The 16,545-nt window shown below is 35.3% G+C and overlaps 2 protein-coding genes across 2 annotated transcripts; both read right to left on the bottom strand.

The window, feature by feature from the left end:
- Window positions 1-9,566: 9,566 nt before the first annotated feature.
- LOC18096030 (berberine bridge enzyme-like 8) lies at window positions 9,567-10,464 on the bottom strand. Its single transcript, XM_006370712.3, has one exon. The coding sequence runs from the start codon at window positions 10,447-10,449 to the stop codon at window positions 9,712-9,714; it is 738 nt and encodes a 245-aa protein (XP_006370774.2). The 5' UTR covers window positions 10,450-10,464; the 3' UTR covers window positions 9,567-9,711.
- Window positions 10,465-13,253: 2,789 nt separating this feature from the next.
- Window positions 13,254-15,054, bottom strand: LOC112324786 (berberine bridge enzyme-like 8). Its single transcript, XM_024589311.2, has one exon. It carries the CDS (start codon window positions 15,011-15,013, stop codon window positions 13,412-13,414), a length of 1,602 nt encoding a protein of 533 aa, XP_024445079.1. The 5' UTR covers window positions 15,014-15,054; the 3' UTR covers window positions 13,254-13,411.
- Window positions 15,055-16,545: the final 1,491 nt, after the last annotated feature.

Below are 16,545 nucleotides of genomic sequence, written 5' to 3'. Positions count from 1 at the left end.
AAGAAAAGGAAATAAATACCGACCCTACCTTGATAGTAAGCAATTGTCCTTATAATTTTCCTGTCGTATTAACTTGTTCTAGGTGATGCAGATATACTTTTAAACCGTGTGCCTGCATTTGCTTTTTAATTATATATAATAATATTCATCAATTTCAATAGACCGAACCCACAAGTAATTAATTAAGTTATTAGACTAAATGGCACCTCACATGGTCTGTCCAACCCTTTGTTATTTGATATTTATGCATAAAAATATCACAATTTAATTATTTCTACATATATAAGTTAGAGGCCAGTCGTTTGTCAGCTTGACATAGAGCCTACAACTCTATCAGGAATGGAGCAGTTATTGACCACGAAGGTCTTATTCAACATTTATTTTTCCAAGAGTATTTCTTAATTAGAAAGTGAAATTTTAATGATATTATGCTGAAATTAAGAAGAATCAAGGGTAATACTTAATAAATCGGGTTTATAAAACAATACTAGCTAGTGGTCCTACACTCCGCTATTAGGCAATTAATTTTTCACATCTTTTTCCTTCCTCAAACTCAATGTACAACTGCAAGGAAATAAGAGATTTGTTTATTTTTTAGTGAAATTCATTGATTTTTTTTAAAATGTATTAGACTCACAGGATGGGCATTCTTAAAATTGTCGAAAAATAGATGGTTAAATCAACTAAATCACATTAATAAAAGAAAAGTTACAATTTCATGCTATATTTATTAAGACATCCGGCTTAATATATATATCTTGTATAGAAATTTATAATTACAATAGATATTTGGAAGGATAGTATTCCAACTTTTGAACAATAAAATAGTACTCAACCAAATTATAGTATTAAAAATAGACTTAAAGGAAATAAAGACAAACTTCAAATTATTGCCCCAGCTGATTATGATTGTCGCGGGGCGACGTCGTCTGGCAACGACGGAGGTATTGTGTGTTGAGAAAGGTTTTTGATTTTAATCATAAAATTATGATTAATGTTTAGGAGTCGCCACCTAGTATTATAGTCATTAGGAACCTATGGTTTGCGAGAGTCTGGGTAAGGGACTGGTTGTGCAAGGGGAAGACGCATCACCCTCAATACACCCTACCTAAGGTAAGCTGCATTGTTGTTTGATTGTTTTTTTAAGTCAGGTTTGTATTTGTTGGTCTTTTCTAAGGCTCAAGGCAGATCTCTCTTCATGAGAGAGTCTCTACCTTATTGGGTTAAATCCTAACCATTTTACAGTCTGAATTTTAGCATCGCACTTCTATCTTTAATACCTGAGGGTGTACTTTATCGTGTAATTTTACAATCCACAAATATTAAAGTCTACATATGGATCCTAAAAAAATTTGGAAAATGATTTTGACATGTTGGCCAAATCCTAATAGATAATCCTAACCTGGTTACGATATCCATTTTGTTTTTATATAACACAAAAAAGATGCAATGTTTGTTTTTTTATGAAAAATATGCTTGGAAAAATTTTACGATTTGGCCGCATGCAACAAAATATTTTTTATCTTTTTGAAATGTTTTGAATATTTTATTATTAAACTTTAATTTTCTTGCAATTTTGCCCCTGATTTCAATCAAATAACTTGGTAAAAATTAAATTTGGTCTCTTAAATTTCAATCTTCTTAATTAAGCCTAAATTAGGCTCCCAAACTTAATTTTTCACCAATTAAGCCTCAAATAAAATTAATTTGACCCATTTAAAGTATAATTAAGCCCTTGCACTTAATTAAATCCTTCAATTGGACCCAAATTAATTCTTAAACATAATTAAAATTCAATTTGGCCCATGATTAAATCAAATTGGCCTATTAAAAATTTAATTACATCCTTGGACTTAATTTTTATGCAAATTCGTCCAATAATCATTTAATTTGACCTTGAATTTGCATTTTCTCCATTTTTAGGCATAATGGAGTACAATTAGGCCTTGAACTTCCTCTGAAAATTGCAGCTTGGTTCACCGGCCTGCATTCTCCACGTTGCCAGCCTTTATTTTATTTTATTTATTTTTATTTTGAAAAAAGGTGATTTTTGGGGAATAACTCAAAATTGAGTTATGACAGTTGCCCCTCTCTTTACAATGCTTACGGTAGAAAGTCTTGTAAGAGACTTTAGATAGTAAGCATTGTAAAGAAAAAAGAAGAATGAGAGATGATGGACTCATCATATTAAGAAATGATGAATCCTTTTGAGGGATAGAAAGTGCACTCAAAGTAAAAACTGGAAGATTTTTCTTTTGAGAATTCAAAGATTTTGAAGTGGTCGAATTGTCATGGGTGACCTACCCAGAGAAAATTGAAAAAAAAGGTTTTTTGAGGTGGTCTTATTGTAATGGGTGACCTACCCAGGTGAAAAATGCAAAGATTTTTCAAAGAGGTGAAAAATACGGAGATTTTTCAAAGTGGTGAAAAATATAGGAATTTTTTAAAGTGGTCTTGTTGTAATGGGCAACCTGCCCAGGTGAAAAGCATGAAGATTTTTCAAAGGGGTGAAAAATGCAGAGATTTTTCAAAGTGGTGAAAAATACAAAGATTTTTCAAAGTGGTCTTGTTGTAATGGGCGACCTGCCCAGATGAAAAATGCAAAGATTTTTCAAAGTGATGACAAATGCGAAGATTTCTCAAAATGATTTCATTGTAATAGGTAACCGGCCTAAATAGAAGAGGTCAGATCATGATGGGTGACCTACTCAAGTGGAAAAAAAATAAAATATCTTGAAGAAACGACATGATAGGGCTTGAAGACGCACTACTTAAGAGATGGAAGCCCAAAGGAGCGTTCAAAAAGAGATAGGACTTGAAGGGGAACGAGGGCTGAAAAGCACACTCGACAGGAGATAGGATTAGCAAACACATTACTTGAGAGGTGAGGGCTCAAAGGCACACTCTAAAGGAGGATGGGTTGGAAAACGCATTACCCAAGAGGTGAGGGCTCAAAAGCGCACTCGAAAAGAGGTAGGGTTAAAAAACACACTACCCAAAAGGTAAGGCCTTGAAGGCGTACTAAAAAAGAGATAAGGTTAGAAAACGCACTAACTAAGATGGTTGAGGGCTCAAAGGCGCACTCGAAGGGAGGCAGGGTTAGAAAACACACTACCTAAAGTGGTTGAGGGCTTAAAGGCACACTTGAAATGAGGTAAGGTTAGAAAACACACTACTCATGAGGTGAGGGCTTGAAGGCGCACTCAAAAAGAGGTAAGGTTAGAAAATGCACCACCTAAAGTGGCCAAGGGCTCAAAGGCCCACTGAAAAAGAGGTAAGGTTAGAAAACACATTGCCTAAGGTGGTTGAGGGCTCAAAGGCGCACTCAAAAGGAGGCAGGGCTAGAAAACACATTACCCATGAGGTGAGGGCTCGAAGACGCACTCAAAAAGAGGTAAGGTTAGAAAGCGCACTACCTAAAGTAGTTGAGGACTCGAAGGCACGCTTAAAAAGAGGTAAGGTTAGAAAGTGCACTACCTATAGTGGTCAAGGGCTCAAAGACACACTCGAAAGAAGGCAGGGTTAGAAAACGCACCACCCAAGGGGTGAGGGCTCAAATGCGCACTCGAAAAGAGGTAAGGTTAGAAAACACACTACCTAAAATGGTTGAGGGCTTTAAGGCGCACTTAGAAGGCAAAGAGGTATGGCTATAAAACACAAAACCTAAGATGGTGGAGGGCTCGAAAGCGCACTCAAAAGGAAAAAGGTAAGGCTATAAAATGCATTAGCTGAGATGGTTGAGGGCTCAATAGCCCGCTTAAAAAAAGGTGATGGTAAGACATTGATATATCAAGGATGAAAGTAATGCATCATGATCAATAAGCATGTATACTTACCTGTGAAATATGGGTCCCCTTTTCTTCATAGAGTTTTCCTTTTCTTAAAAATTTGAGTCTCTAATAGTAAGCTTTGATGGCTCATTCTGCTCTTGCTTAATCAAGTCATATCTTGTGATCTTGACCTTTGAGAGAGATATGACATCAACATACTTCTTTGCCTACAAACTTTTATTTGAAAGATTGCTAACTCTGCACAACATTTTCTGTTTTCTTAGAAAAGGAATAATGGAGCCAGCCCTATATGTTTTGGTGGATTGCCCCCCAGCTTGATCATGTCTCCAAGTGTTCAATTTGGGTTTTCCTTAGGGATGAGGCTATGTAGATGAAGATCTGGTTATTTACAAGGAGTTGTTTTCACAAAGAACTTTTGGAATTTCAAAGCTATTCTGAAAAATCATTTTAATGTTTGTTCAAAACAAACTGGTTCTAAAAAATTCAAGCGATTCTCATGGATAGGTTTGCATGAGTGTTGAAAAATTTTGTTTTGCTTTTGGTGAAAATGTGATGTGATGTTTTGTTGGTCAAAGTGGTTCAAGATCCAATCTGAGGGTTTTAAAGAACCAGTTTTCAAAGCATTCATTTTAATTGCATGAATAAAGACTTGTTTCACATAGAAAAGCAAAGCTTGCCGATCCAGATTGCTTGCCTCTAATAAAAAAGGGCTTGATTGGGCACGTAACCTAGGCTTTGGCTCTTGGCTATGAAGAAAAAGGATATTTATAGGCTCAAAAGGTGTTTAAGGGACATTAAGACTAAGGATCACCTGTGCTTATATCCTAAACTCTTTTTTGGTCTATGAATTTCTGGACCTTGGAATTGATTTGTAAAATGGTTCACGATGCCCCCTAATGTTGGGCTTTTTCTTCTTTTGGTTTTAGTGATTTTTGTGGCATGCTCAAATATTTTTTGAACTCTTTCATGTCCCCCAGCTTTGTTTGGGCACTTCTGATCATTGAGGATTTTCTTTCATGCCCCCCAGTATTGTTTGGACACTTTTATCGTTGAGGACTTTTTCATGCCCCCTAGGGGTGTTTGGGCACTTTTAGTCATTAAAGAATTTTTTTTTGCACTTGCCCCTAATGTGTGATCCTAGCTAAGGTTATTTTTCAAGAAAATGCATAAGGCTCAAAAAGGGACTGCAAGGGATTTTTTTAAAATTTGTGAAAGGATGATCAAGATGGCCTTTCTTCATTTCAAATGTATGCAATTAGAATCGACAAGCTTTGCTTTCTCACATGCGAATATGCAAAATGGTTTCTCATTATTCATGCAATCAAAACTCAGCTTTGAAGTTATCTCATGGTGTTCGGGTTGTCTTTCAGGTTTTTTATAGGATATCACTTGAATTTTCAGAACTTGTTTATCAGAACAAACACTAATTTGATTTTTGTTTTTGTATTAAAACTTTGATTTTCAAAAAATCCTTATGAAAACATGGGGTCATGCTTTTTTTTAGAGAAAAAAGGGAAAACACCAAAGAATTCTTAGTGTAGTGGTTTTCTAAGTACAGAGGTGTGCGCTATATGTTATTTGCATGGAGGCACATGATGAACATAGGAAAACACATGATTTTATTAACAGGAAAGGCTCATTTGACACAGAAAGTCTTATGGAATTATGAGCTAAATTGCTAACAAGACTAAAATAAGTTAAAACAGACATAATCAAACAAAAGGAAATAACTGGGTAAGCTCCATCTTCCCATTCTATAGAAGAACTTTGTCCTCTATCCTTGAGAGCGCACACTACCTTCTTCACACCTTGCTCTTGCCATTAGTGCTTTGAGGTTTTCGGAGCATTCCACCTCTAGTGCATTCACTGATCCAGTATTTGAAGCATGGTTGGGTAGAGGGTTCGAACTCATGTTTGGAGTTCCTTCGAATGTTATCCACCCAACTTTGATTAAATGCATGAGCCTCCTTTTGAAGGCACTACAAGTATGAATGTTGTGTCCCGTAGTGCCAGCATGGTACTCGCAAATGAGGTCGGGCTTGTACCAATTGGGGTAAGGTGGTTGCAGAGGTGTCAAGGGGTTCTGGAGTTATATACCCGATGCTTAGTAGCTTTTGGTACATCTCATTTAAGGGTAGCGATAATGGAGGTAGCTGTTCTTGGACTCTTTGGTGTTTGGTTTGAGGCTCAGGTTTTCTAGCAAGAAAAGAAGAGTTGAGATTGATGTTAGAAATTTAGGGTGAAGGGGATGGAGTGTGATAGTTCTGGAATGGGTTCTTCCTACCCCTATATCTACCCTCAACATGGTCAACCTTTTTCCTTTTACCTTCGAAGTCTCTTTTTTCCACATGTGCACAAATTCTACCACTTTTGACTCCTTGCTCTATGCGCTCAGCTATTGCCACAACATCAGTAAATTGCTGGGCCGAACTACCCACCACATGCTCGTAGTATTGGTCCTTGAGTGTGTTGACAATAAAGTGACCATCTCTTTATCCAAAAGTGGGGGATGTATCTGAGCAGCTAGGTCTCTCCACCTTTGAGCATATTCCCTTATGTTTTCCTTGTCTCTTTTCTCTAGGTTGGACAAACTGGTTCTATCAGGAGCAATGTCCATATTATACTTGTATTGCTTGACAAAAGCATCCACCAAGTCTTTCCATTTTTGGATCTTGGTGTTGTCCAATCTCATGTACCAGCTTAATGCCGCCCCACTTAAGCTATGTTGGAAAAACTGCATCAGTAGTTTTTCATCATGTACTACTTCTGCCATTTTGTTATAGTAGGATTTGAGATGAGTCATGAGGCATTGTGTTCCAGTATATTTGATGAATTCAGGAACACAAAACTTCTTCGGGACAACCACATTTAGGACCAAACACATTTTTGCTGCCCATACTGGATCGTACAAGTCTACCCCTTCAATGGCTCTAATCTGGGCTTCCAATGCTGCCATTTTATCTTGATCAATGCCATTGGATGACTTGGTCTTGTGGGACTCATTGGCAAATGGATCTATGACTACAAAGGCGGGTGCTGGAGTTGAGTGCATAAACGCTGGATTGTGTGGAGGTTCTTGACCATGTTCACTCATTATTTCTTCGGGTTGAGCTGTTGCCATAGGTTGAATAAAAATAGCTGGCCAGTTGGAAGGACCTTCACTAAAGGCATTTCTAAGTGTTTGCTCGAGTAAGCTAGTGAGGCGAGCCACGCTTGCTTTCAGAGACTCTAACTCTTTTTGAAAATGGACATCACGATGAGCACGCTCTTCATCTTTCATGTTTCTTGCTCGGATTCAAGTGTTGTAGGCTCTTTGGGGACCTATGTTTCAACCTGTTGCATGTATGTATGTTATTTACAATGGATTGATGTATATGTATGGATGCATATACATGAATGGCAAAAACCCATGCAGAATGACTATGTAAAGAGTTCATGCTCTAAAGGAAGGTTCTGGGTCATTATATGATAGGTAGGCTTTCTACCTAGTCTTAAAAGGGTCTATGAACGACCCAGTGACCACCTCATATGAAGACAGTATAGGGTTTTGCTGGGAATGGTTGGGGCATAGTGTGACCACCATTACCGAGTAAACACTCAGCTCATAGGTGGATGTTTCATGAATCTGAACCCCGACTGAAAGTCATGAGGCAAACCGCTACTCCCCACCTAACCTAGAATTAGGTTTATTCACAAAATTGAAATTCATGCTAAAGTAGTAAAAATGTGAGCTAAAATTAAAAGACCAACAAAAGAAAACAATCAAACAATCAAAGCTTAGTCCAACTAGAAAAGGTTGTCCCCATTGGAGTCGCAGGGCGACGTTTTCTAGCGACGGTGGAAGCTCTCTATCGTGCCTCCTGATGAGGGGTGTTATGTGTTGGGAATGGTTTTTGGTTTTAATCATAAAATTATGATTAATGTTTAGGAGTCGTCACCTAGTATTATGGCCATCTATGATCTGCGAGAGTCTAAGTAAAGGACTGGTTGTGCAAGGGAAAGACGCATCACCCTTTGTACACCCTACCTAAGGTAAACTGCATTGTTGTTTGATTATTTTTTTAAGTCGGGTTTGTATTTGTTAGTCTTTTCTAAGGCTCAAGGCAGATCTCTCTTCATGAGAGAGTCTCTACCTTATTGGGTTAAATCCTAACCGTTTTAAAGTCTGAATTTTAGCATCACACTTCTACACCTTGTATCTTTAATACTTGAGGGTATACTTGATCGTGTAATTTTACAACCCACAAATATTAAAGTCTACATCTAGATCCTAAAAAAAATTAGAAAAATATTTTGACATGTTGACCAAATTCTAATGGATAATCATAAACTGGTTATGATATCCAATTTTTTTTTAACATGAGAAAGATACAATTTTTGTTTTTTATGAGAAATATGCTTGCAAAAATTTTAGGATTTGGCCGTATGCAACAAAATATATATTTTTTTCTTTTTGAAAAAGTTTTGAATTTTTTTTATTATTTTTTTGAAATATTTCAGAGAAAACTGAGTATTTTAATACCAGATTTGTATTTTACAGTGTAAATATACAACCCGATATTATGCAAAATTGATAGAAAAATATGCGAGAAAAATAACAATTTTTTAAATGGTTTTTGAATTTTTTTTATTTTTTTAATATAATAATAACATATAATATATTATTATATTATTATATTAATACATTACAAAGAGTGTTGCAGAACGTGAACAGTTACTGTTCATGTTCTATATGCAACCAAGTGGTTACAGAAGTTGGAGATGGGCGGAGGAGAAGGCTACCGAGCGCGGTGGTGGTCTAACATGGAGGACATCTTGCGGTGGTGATGCCAGCAGTTGGAGGTGGTTGTAGGTGGCGGAGTAAGAAGAAAGAAGGGGAAGAAAATATGCAAGAGAGAGTGAGGGACTGGCAATGTATGCTTTGCAGCTGGTGATGAGTTAAGGCGACTACTGGTAGTGGAGACGATGAGGGGCTGACGTGAGGACGGTGGCTGAGGCTGTGACAGAGGTGGTGGCCGGTGGCAGAGGAAGCAAAAGAAGAAGAAGAAAACGGGAGGGGCTGTAGAGAGGAAAGAGAAACTGACGGTGGCTCTTAGTGGTCGATTGGTGGTTGTTTTGGCTTCCTGTGGGAAGATCGGTGATGAGTGTGGTGGTGGCTGAACACACTGTGGAGAGAGAAAGAAAAGAGAGGATAATCATATCCTTCAAGCCATCAAATCCACCTCTATTTATAGGCGGTGGAAGAGGGCAATCTTGTCTACACTAGAGAAAAATTTCAGCCCTTGATTTATTTTTATTAGGTTATCTCGTTCTTATAACTTAGATAGTGAATTTTTTAGTTTATTCTCAATTGACTTGAATCTTTTTTGGCTATTTTTTATTTTTTTTTAATTTTATTCTTTAACATTAGATTAATTGAAAAATGATCTTCATAATTATTTTTTTAATTTTTTTATAGAGTTATCCCAGTCTCATGATTAAGATTACGAGTTTGGAAGGAGAACTTAAATTAACTCGGGTTATTCTTTTTTCCTTCTTTCTGAATTGAATTTTTTTTTATCCTTTAATATTGAGTTGGTTGAAAATTTGTCTTTATAATTTATTTCAATTTGCTTTTTATGGGGTTATCATGGTTTCATGACCCAAATCGCGGATTTAGCAAGTTAACCCTAATAAATTCAATATTTTATGGTATCAATATTTAAAAAATAAATGATGTGCCCTTGAATTCATTTTTATTTAAATTATATTGTTACTGTGAGTTCTACAATCAAGTCACATCAAATTAACCACATTATTTATAATATTCTTGAATTACATAACAATATTTTATTTTAAAAAAAGAACAGACTATCCTTTTTTTTTTTTTCTGTTGGTTTGCTTCACAATCACGTAGGTCCAACAAACAAAATAAATATTTCTACTTTTTCCTATATGGAAAAGTAGGGATACTTTGTTCATTCCTAAAGAAATTACCTGGATCAACCTTAGTCTTGATTTTAACCAACCTGTTGAAATTCTCCTGAAAATACTTGATTCCATAAACTCTTCCTTCCAAGTAGCTTTCCTTGCCGTTGTGATTGATACCCAAGTCGAGGTCTCTATAGTTAAGGAATGCTTGCCTAGGATTCTTGGACACGAAGGGAGTCATGTAACTATAGAGTTGCCTTGTCAAATCTATGTAATAATTTGCTTCTTCTTGACCACCTTCATTCCAATTTGTTGCATACTGAATCTGCCATAAGTTCCCAGCTCTATGTGGAAAAGGTCTTTGAGTTGCTGGAATCTCCCACATTTTTCCTCCATAAGGATTGAAAGTAAGCTTCGGCACTTGGAGCTCAATCATTTTCTTCCAAATCCCCTCCAAACCATCCCTTGGGATTGGCTTTTGTACATAATCTGATTTCCTTTTCAAGTGAACCAGTGATTGTGGTGTTCTACTTAGCAAAGCATCAGTTGGTGTCCCAAGAGGGAAATCTGTCCAGAAAAGGACTGATTCAAGCCAACTCATTTCGATGCAGTCTGACCGAAGCAAACCCAGTTTAGGGAAACTTGCATTCGTGATAGAAAGGAGTCTTTCAGAGTCTCCGAGAAACAATGCTCGGAATGTAGTCCTCACCGTCTTTTCACCGATAGTAGTACTGTTTACGACGTCCATGGTAAGTCTAATGAAAAGGTCATCGTCAATATTGTTAGGCTATTACTCTCAAAAGAAAGAGAAATAAATACCGACCCTACTTTGATGGTAAGCAAATTTACCTTATAATTTTCCTGTTGTATTAACCTCTTCTAGGTGATATAGACGTACTCTTAAAACGCCTGCCTCCATTTGCTTTTCAATTACACACACACACACTTGAATATTCATCAATTTTCAGAAGACCAAACCCACAATTAATTAATTATTTTTATTAATTTTATTTTTTTAATATTAAATTGTTTGATAATTATACTTATAAGTCATTATAAATAAATTAAATCATGCAAGCATGTCATCTTATTTATATTATAACTTGAATTGATTGACAGTCTAGTCCACGTTTTATAGTTATGCTATTACTCTCAAAAGAAAAGGAAATAAATACCGACCCTACCTTGATAGTAAGCAATTGTCCTTATAATTTTCCTGTCGTATTAACTTGTTCTAGGTGATGCAGATATACTTTTAAACCGTGTGCCTGCATTTGCTTTTTAATTATATATAATAATATTCATCAATTTCAATAGACCGAACCCACAAGTAATTAATTAAGTTATTAGACTAAATGGCACCTCACATGGTCTGTCCAACCCTTTGTTATTTGATATTTATGCATAAAAATATCACAATTTAATTATTTCTACATATATAAGTTAGAGGCCAGTCGTTTGTCAGCTTGACATAGAGCCTACAACTCTATCAGGAATGGAGCAGTTATTGACCACGAAGGTCTTATTCAACATTTATTTTTCCAAGAGTATTTCTTAATTAGAAAGTGAAATTTTAATGATATTATGCTGAAATTAAGAAGAATCAAGGGTAATACTTAATAAATCGGGTTTATAAAACAATACTAGCTAGTGGTCCTACACTCCGCTATTAGGCAATTAATTTTTCACATCTTTTTCCTTCCTCAAACTCAATGTACAACTGCAAGGAAATAAGAGATTTGTTTATTTTTTAGTGAAATTCATTGATTTTTTTTTAAAATGTATTAGACTCACAGGATGGGCATTCTTAAAATTGTCGAAAAATAGATGGTTAAATCAACTAAATCACATTAATAAAAGAAAAGTTACAATTTCATGCTATATTTATTAAGACATCCGGCTTAATATATATATCTTGTATAGAAATTTATAATTACAATAGATATTTGGAAGGATAGTATTCCAACTTTTGAACAATAAAATAGTACTCAACCAAATTATAGTATTAAAAATAGACTTAAAGGAAATAAAGACAAACTTCAAATTATTGCCCCCAACCGCATCAAGATTCTTGAATTTCTGCCAAATCTTTTGGCCATTATCTTATTCACCCCTGCATTCATCCATTGTGGATCTCAACACACTTGATCGTATATTTAATAATATTTTCAAATAAATGGTTTTCAAGACCAACAATGCCATATGTGTATGAAATTTCGACCGATTTTCTCAACTCTTATTGATTTGTGCGAGAAATTAAGGACCCACTTGATGAAAATAAATCTTTATAACCCTGAGAAGATTCCTATTTGAGGACCAAATTGGAACTCTTCAAATTGGAACTCTTCAAAAACATTAATATTCAAAAACATTAATTTTCAAATAACTCTAGATTAGCAAGATAGTTTTTTCTTTGTTGCATCACACAGTTTTAAATTTTAAATCTTTTTTTTTAATATTAATATTTTGCGTCTGCCCTCAGCAATATTAATATTTCTGGTGCTCTTTCTCCTTGTTGGCTCTCTCTTGTCTCCTGCTAAAGTGTGGGTCCTGCTCAATTATTCTGGAGTGGATGGGGAATTAATATTGCTTTTTTAATTTGAGGACGAAATCTTGTTGGAAGTTTGAGTGAGAAAATTTGAGTACCATGTTACGAAATCTTTTTTAATTTAGTTCTTGCTAATATAGAGTTTTAAGGTCTTGGATTTAGGTTTTTCTAGACCCCATTTCGGCTGTGTTAATTTGGGCTTTGGTTCAAGAACAAAACCTTAGGGACCTTCTAAGGTGGACCCGGAAATGATCATAGATTTGGAGTCTAATATTGGGCCGGTCTCACTTTTAATAGCTGGGCCGAAAGAAAACTATAATGAAGAAATTGGATCGATTGCTGTCATAGGTAGAAAACTAATATTGTAGAAATCGACAGTCACCCAATTTTTATTTTTATTTTCATTTTCTGTCTTTAAACATTTTTTTTATTTGTTTTTAACTAGAAGGTTTTGATTTTTTTTTTTAATTTTATCTTGGGTTTTTTAAAGATTGAGTTTCATAATTTATTTTGATTTGTTTTGATGGAGTTATATCGTTCTTATAACTTAGATAATGTATTTTTTAGTTTATTCTCAATTGACTTGAATCTTTTTTTGGCTATTTTTTTTAATTTTATTCTTTAACGTTAGATTAATTAAGAAATGATCTTCATAATTGTTTTTTTAATTTTTTTATGGAGTTATTCTGGTCTCATGATCAAGATTACGAGTTTGGAAGGAGAACTTGAATTAACTCGGGTTATTTTTTTTCCTTCCTTTTGAATTTAATTTTTTTTTATTTTTATCTTTTAATATTGAGTTGGTTGAAAATTCGTCTTTATAATTTATTTCAATTTGCTTTTTATAGGGTTATCATAGTTTCATAACCCGAATCACGGATTTAGCAAATTAACCCTGATAAATTCAATATTTTATAGTCTCAATATTTATAAAATAAATGATGTTCCCTTGAATTCGCTTTTATTTAAATTATGTTCTATTTAGTCTTACTAAATCAATCAAGTCACATCAAATTAATCACATTATTTATAATATTCTTGAATTACATAACAATATTTTATTTTAAAAAAAGAACAGGCTATCCTCTCTTTTTTTTTCTTTTTTTTTTTGCTGTTGGTTTGCTGCACAATCACGTAGGTCCAACAAACAAAATAAATATTTCTACTTCTTCCTATATGGAAAAGTAGGGATACTTTGTTCATTCCTAAAGAAATTACCTGGATCAACCTTAGTCTTGATTTTAACCAACCTGTTGAAATTCACCTGAAAATACTTGATTCCATAAACTCTTCCTTCCAAGTAGCTTTCCTTGCCGTTGTGATTGATACCCAAGTCGAGGTCTCTATAGTTAAGGAATGCTTGCCTAGGATTCTTGGACACGAAGGGAGTCATGTAACTATAGAGTTGCCTTGTCAAATCTATGTAATAATTTGCTTCTTCTTGACCGCCTTCATTCCAATTTGTTGCATACTGAATCTTCCATAAGTTCCCAGCTCTATGTGGGAAAGGTCTTTCAGTTGCTGGAATCTCCCACATTTTTCCTCCATAAGGATTGAAAGTAAGCTGCGGCACTTGTAGCTCAATCATTTTCTTCCAAATCCCCTCCAAACCATCCCTTGGGATTGGCTTTTGTACATAATCTGATTTCCTTTTCAAGTGAACCAGTGATTGTGGAGTTCTACTTAGCAAAGCATCAGTTGGTGTCCCAAGAGGGAAATCTGTCCAGAAAAGGACTGATTCAAGCCAACTCATTTCGATGCAGTCTGACCGAAGCAAACCCAGTTTAGGGAAGCTTGCATTCGTGATAGAAAGGAGTCTTTCAGAGTCTCCAAGAAACAATGCTCGGAATGTAGTCCTCACCGTCTTTTCACCGATTCGAGTAGTACTGTTTACGACGTCCATGGTAAGTCTAATGAAAAGGTCATCGTCAATATTGTATGCAACTTGTTGCCACTGTTCAACAATATCTGTTGCATTTTGGTCGACTGTTCTTCGAACCCGAAAAACAGTGACAACTTCAGGAACACGAACGATGTTAATTTTATATGCCAGAACAACTCCAAAGCTTGATCCTCCTCCACCTGTTATAGCCCAGAATAAATCTTCTCCCATAGATTTTCTGTCAAGAAGTCTTCCATTAACATCAACCATTTTCGCATCAATGATGTTGTCGACGGAAAGGCCATATTTTCTCATCATGTTGCCATATCCACCACCACCGAAGTGACCACCAACACCAACTGTAGGGCAAACACCAGCTGGAAAACCATGTGCTTTGCTTTTCTCAGAAACTCTATAGTAAACTTCGCCTAGGGTTGCTCCGACTTGAATCCAAGCAGTCTCACTAGCTACATCAACATCAATTGATCGAAGGTTGAACATGTCGAGGACAAAGAATGGGACATCTGACACATAAGAAACACCTTCATAGTCATGACCCCCACTTCGAATTTTCATTTGCAAGTTATGTTCACGAGCACAACTGATGGCAGCTTGCACATGAGATTCATGCAATGCAGTGAGAATAAGAAGTGGTTTCGGGGTTGTGGACATGTTGAACCGAAGATTTCGAATATAAGATTGCAAGACAGATGAGTATGACTCATTGTTCGGAGTGTAAATTGCTGTGGAGATTGGGTAAGAGGGTTGGGAATGGTTTAAAAGACAATGGAGAAAATTTTCATGATCTAAATCTGAAGTCGCCTCCCATGAGATGGATAGGAGAAACACTGAAAGCAATGCGAACATTTTAGACCTTAACATTTTTGGCTTGTTCAAGAGATTAATTTGAGGTTGTCTTCTAACCTTGGTGTATGGGGTTTAATTTATAATGTTTGATTTCGCTTAAAATAACAAATTAAAACAATGTTAGAGGATCATGCAAGTCACCTCCCGAATATCTGACTAGAAAAATTCAAAGGACGCCACAAATTAAAAATCTAGGTAATTAATCCACCATTGACATTTAAAATTAAGATGTTCCATGTCAATCTTATTGGATAAAGCATCATTAAATAAATTTATAGATTCCTTTTTCCTCTTATCTAGAACTAATTCATTGTCATGCATACGCCATTTCAGAATCCTTGACGATTACATGAGTTAAAAAAAAACTATATATTTTTTCCCCTTGAGATCAGTTCAGGTCATAAGAAGAAAATGGGGTCGAGATTAGATATCTCAAATTCGATTAAAGGTGATTTGTGTAGTGCATTATGAAGGAAAATCATCATTTGCATGGAAGAAACATGAAAGGGAACAATTAAAGGGTGGTCTTATGGGGTACGGTGGGCAATTTGCATGTTCTAAAAAGCCTATGTATGTCTTCTGGCGCCACACATGCACACGCGGCAATTGAGATGAAGCAGAAGAACTCCATGGAGCGTGTATATTCGAGTTTTGTTCACACACACAATGTGATCAAAATAATATATAGCAAGGCGAAGAGAAATGGGCTATGATAATTAGGTATTTCAACTCAAAATGGTAGCTCATTAGTTAAGGGATGAGATCAAAATTTGTGAGGCTATGATTCGAGCTCAACTCCCTACAACGCATTATAATGAATATAAAATTGCTTTTATTCGACAGACAAGCCAATCCTGCACTATTTTCTAAACAAATAAAGCTGACTCTCTCATTTCACAAGTAAGGAATTTTTCAACGTAATCATGATTAGCTATGAATAGTCGTCTTGGAAAAGGTAAGCTACAGAACAAGACTGATCAATCGCCATGCATTTAAAAGTAATGTGTCGTCTCTGAACGACCTACAAAAAATCATCTCTTAAATTCATCTTTTATATCTAGATAATTTTTACTTGTTTATCCTGAAAATCAATTCACTTAAAAATTAAATATTCAGATTATATAATTTTAGAATTGATTTAATTTAATTTTAAATAATATTGTAATAAAAAATATTTATATTATATCTTTTTTTTATTAACGTGGATGTCCGGGTCAGTTTACATGCACCTCGACTAATCCTACGGGCCCTGAAGTTAACTACCATGTAAGTCTTCAGTGACCATCATATGAGCAACCACAAAACTCGAACCTGAGACCATAAAAAAAACAAACCCTTTAATTTTAAATTTTTATCATTAAATCACCTCCTAAATGATTATTTATATTATATCTAGATGGTTATTTATATTATATCTTGAATTGACTGATAGTCTAGGCCGCTTTTTATAGTTACGCTATTACTCTCAAAAGAAAGAGAAATAAATACAGACCCTACGTTGATGGTAAGCAATTGACCTTATACTTTTAAAACGCCTGCCTGCATTT

The sequence above is a fragment of the Populus trichocarpa genome, chromosome 1, assembly GCF_000002775.5.
Source record: "Populus trichocarpa isolate Nisqually-1 chromosome 1, P.trichocarpa_v4.1, whole genome shotgun sequence".
Lineage (NCBI taxonomy): Eukaryota > Viridiplantae > Streptophyta > Magnoliopsida > Malpighiales > Salicaceae > Populus > Populus trichocarpa.
Note: the sequence above shows the minus strand (reverse complement) of the source record. Positions and strands in the feature narration are given on the sequence as shown.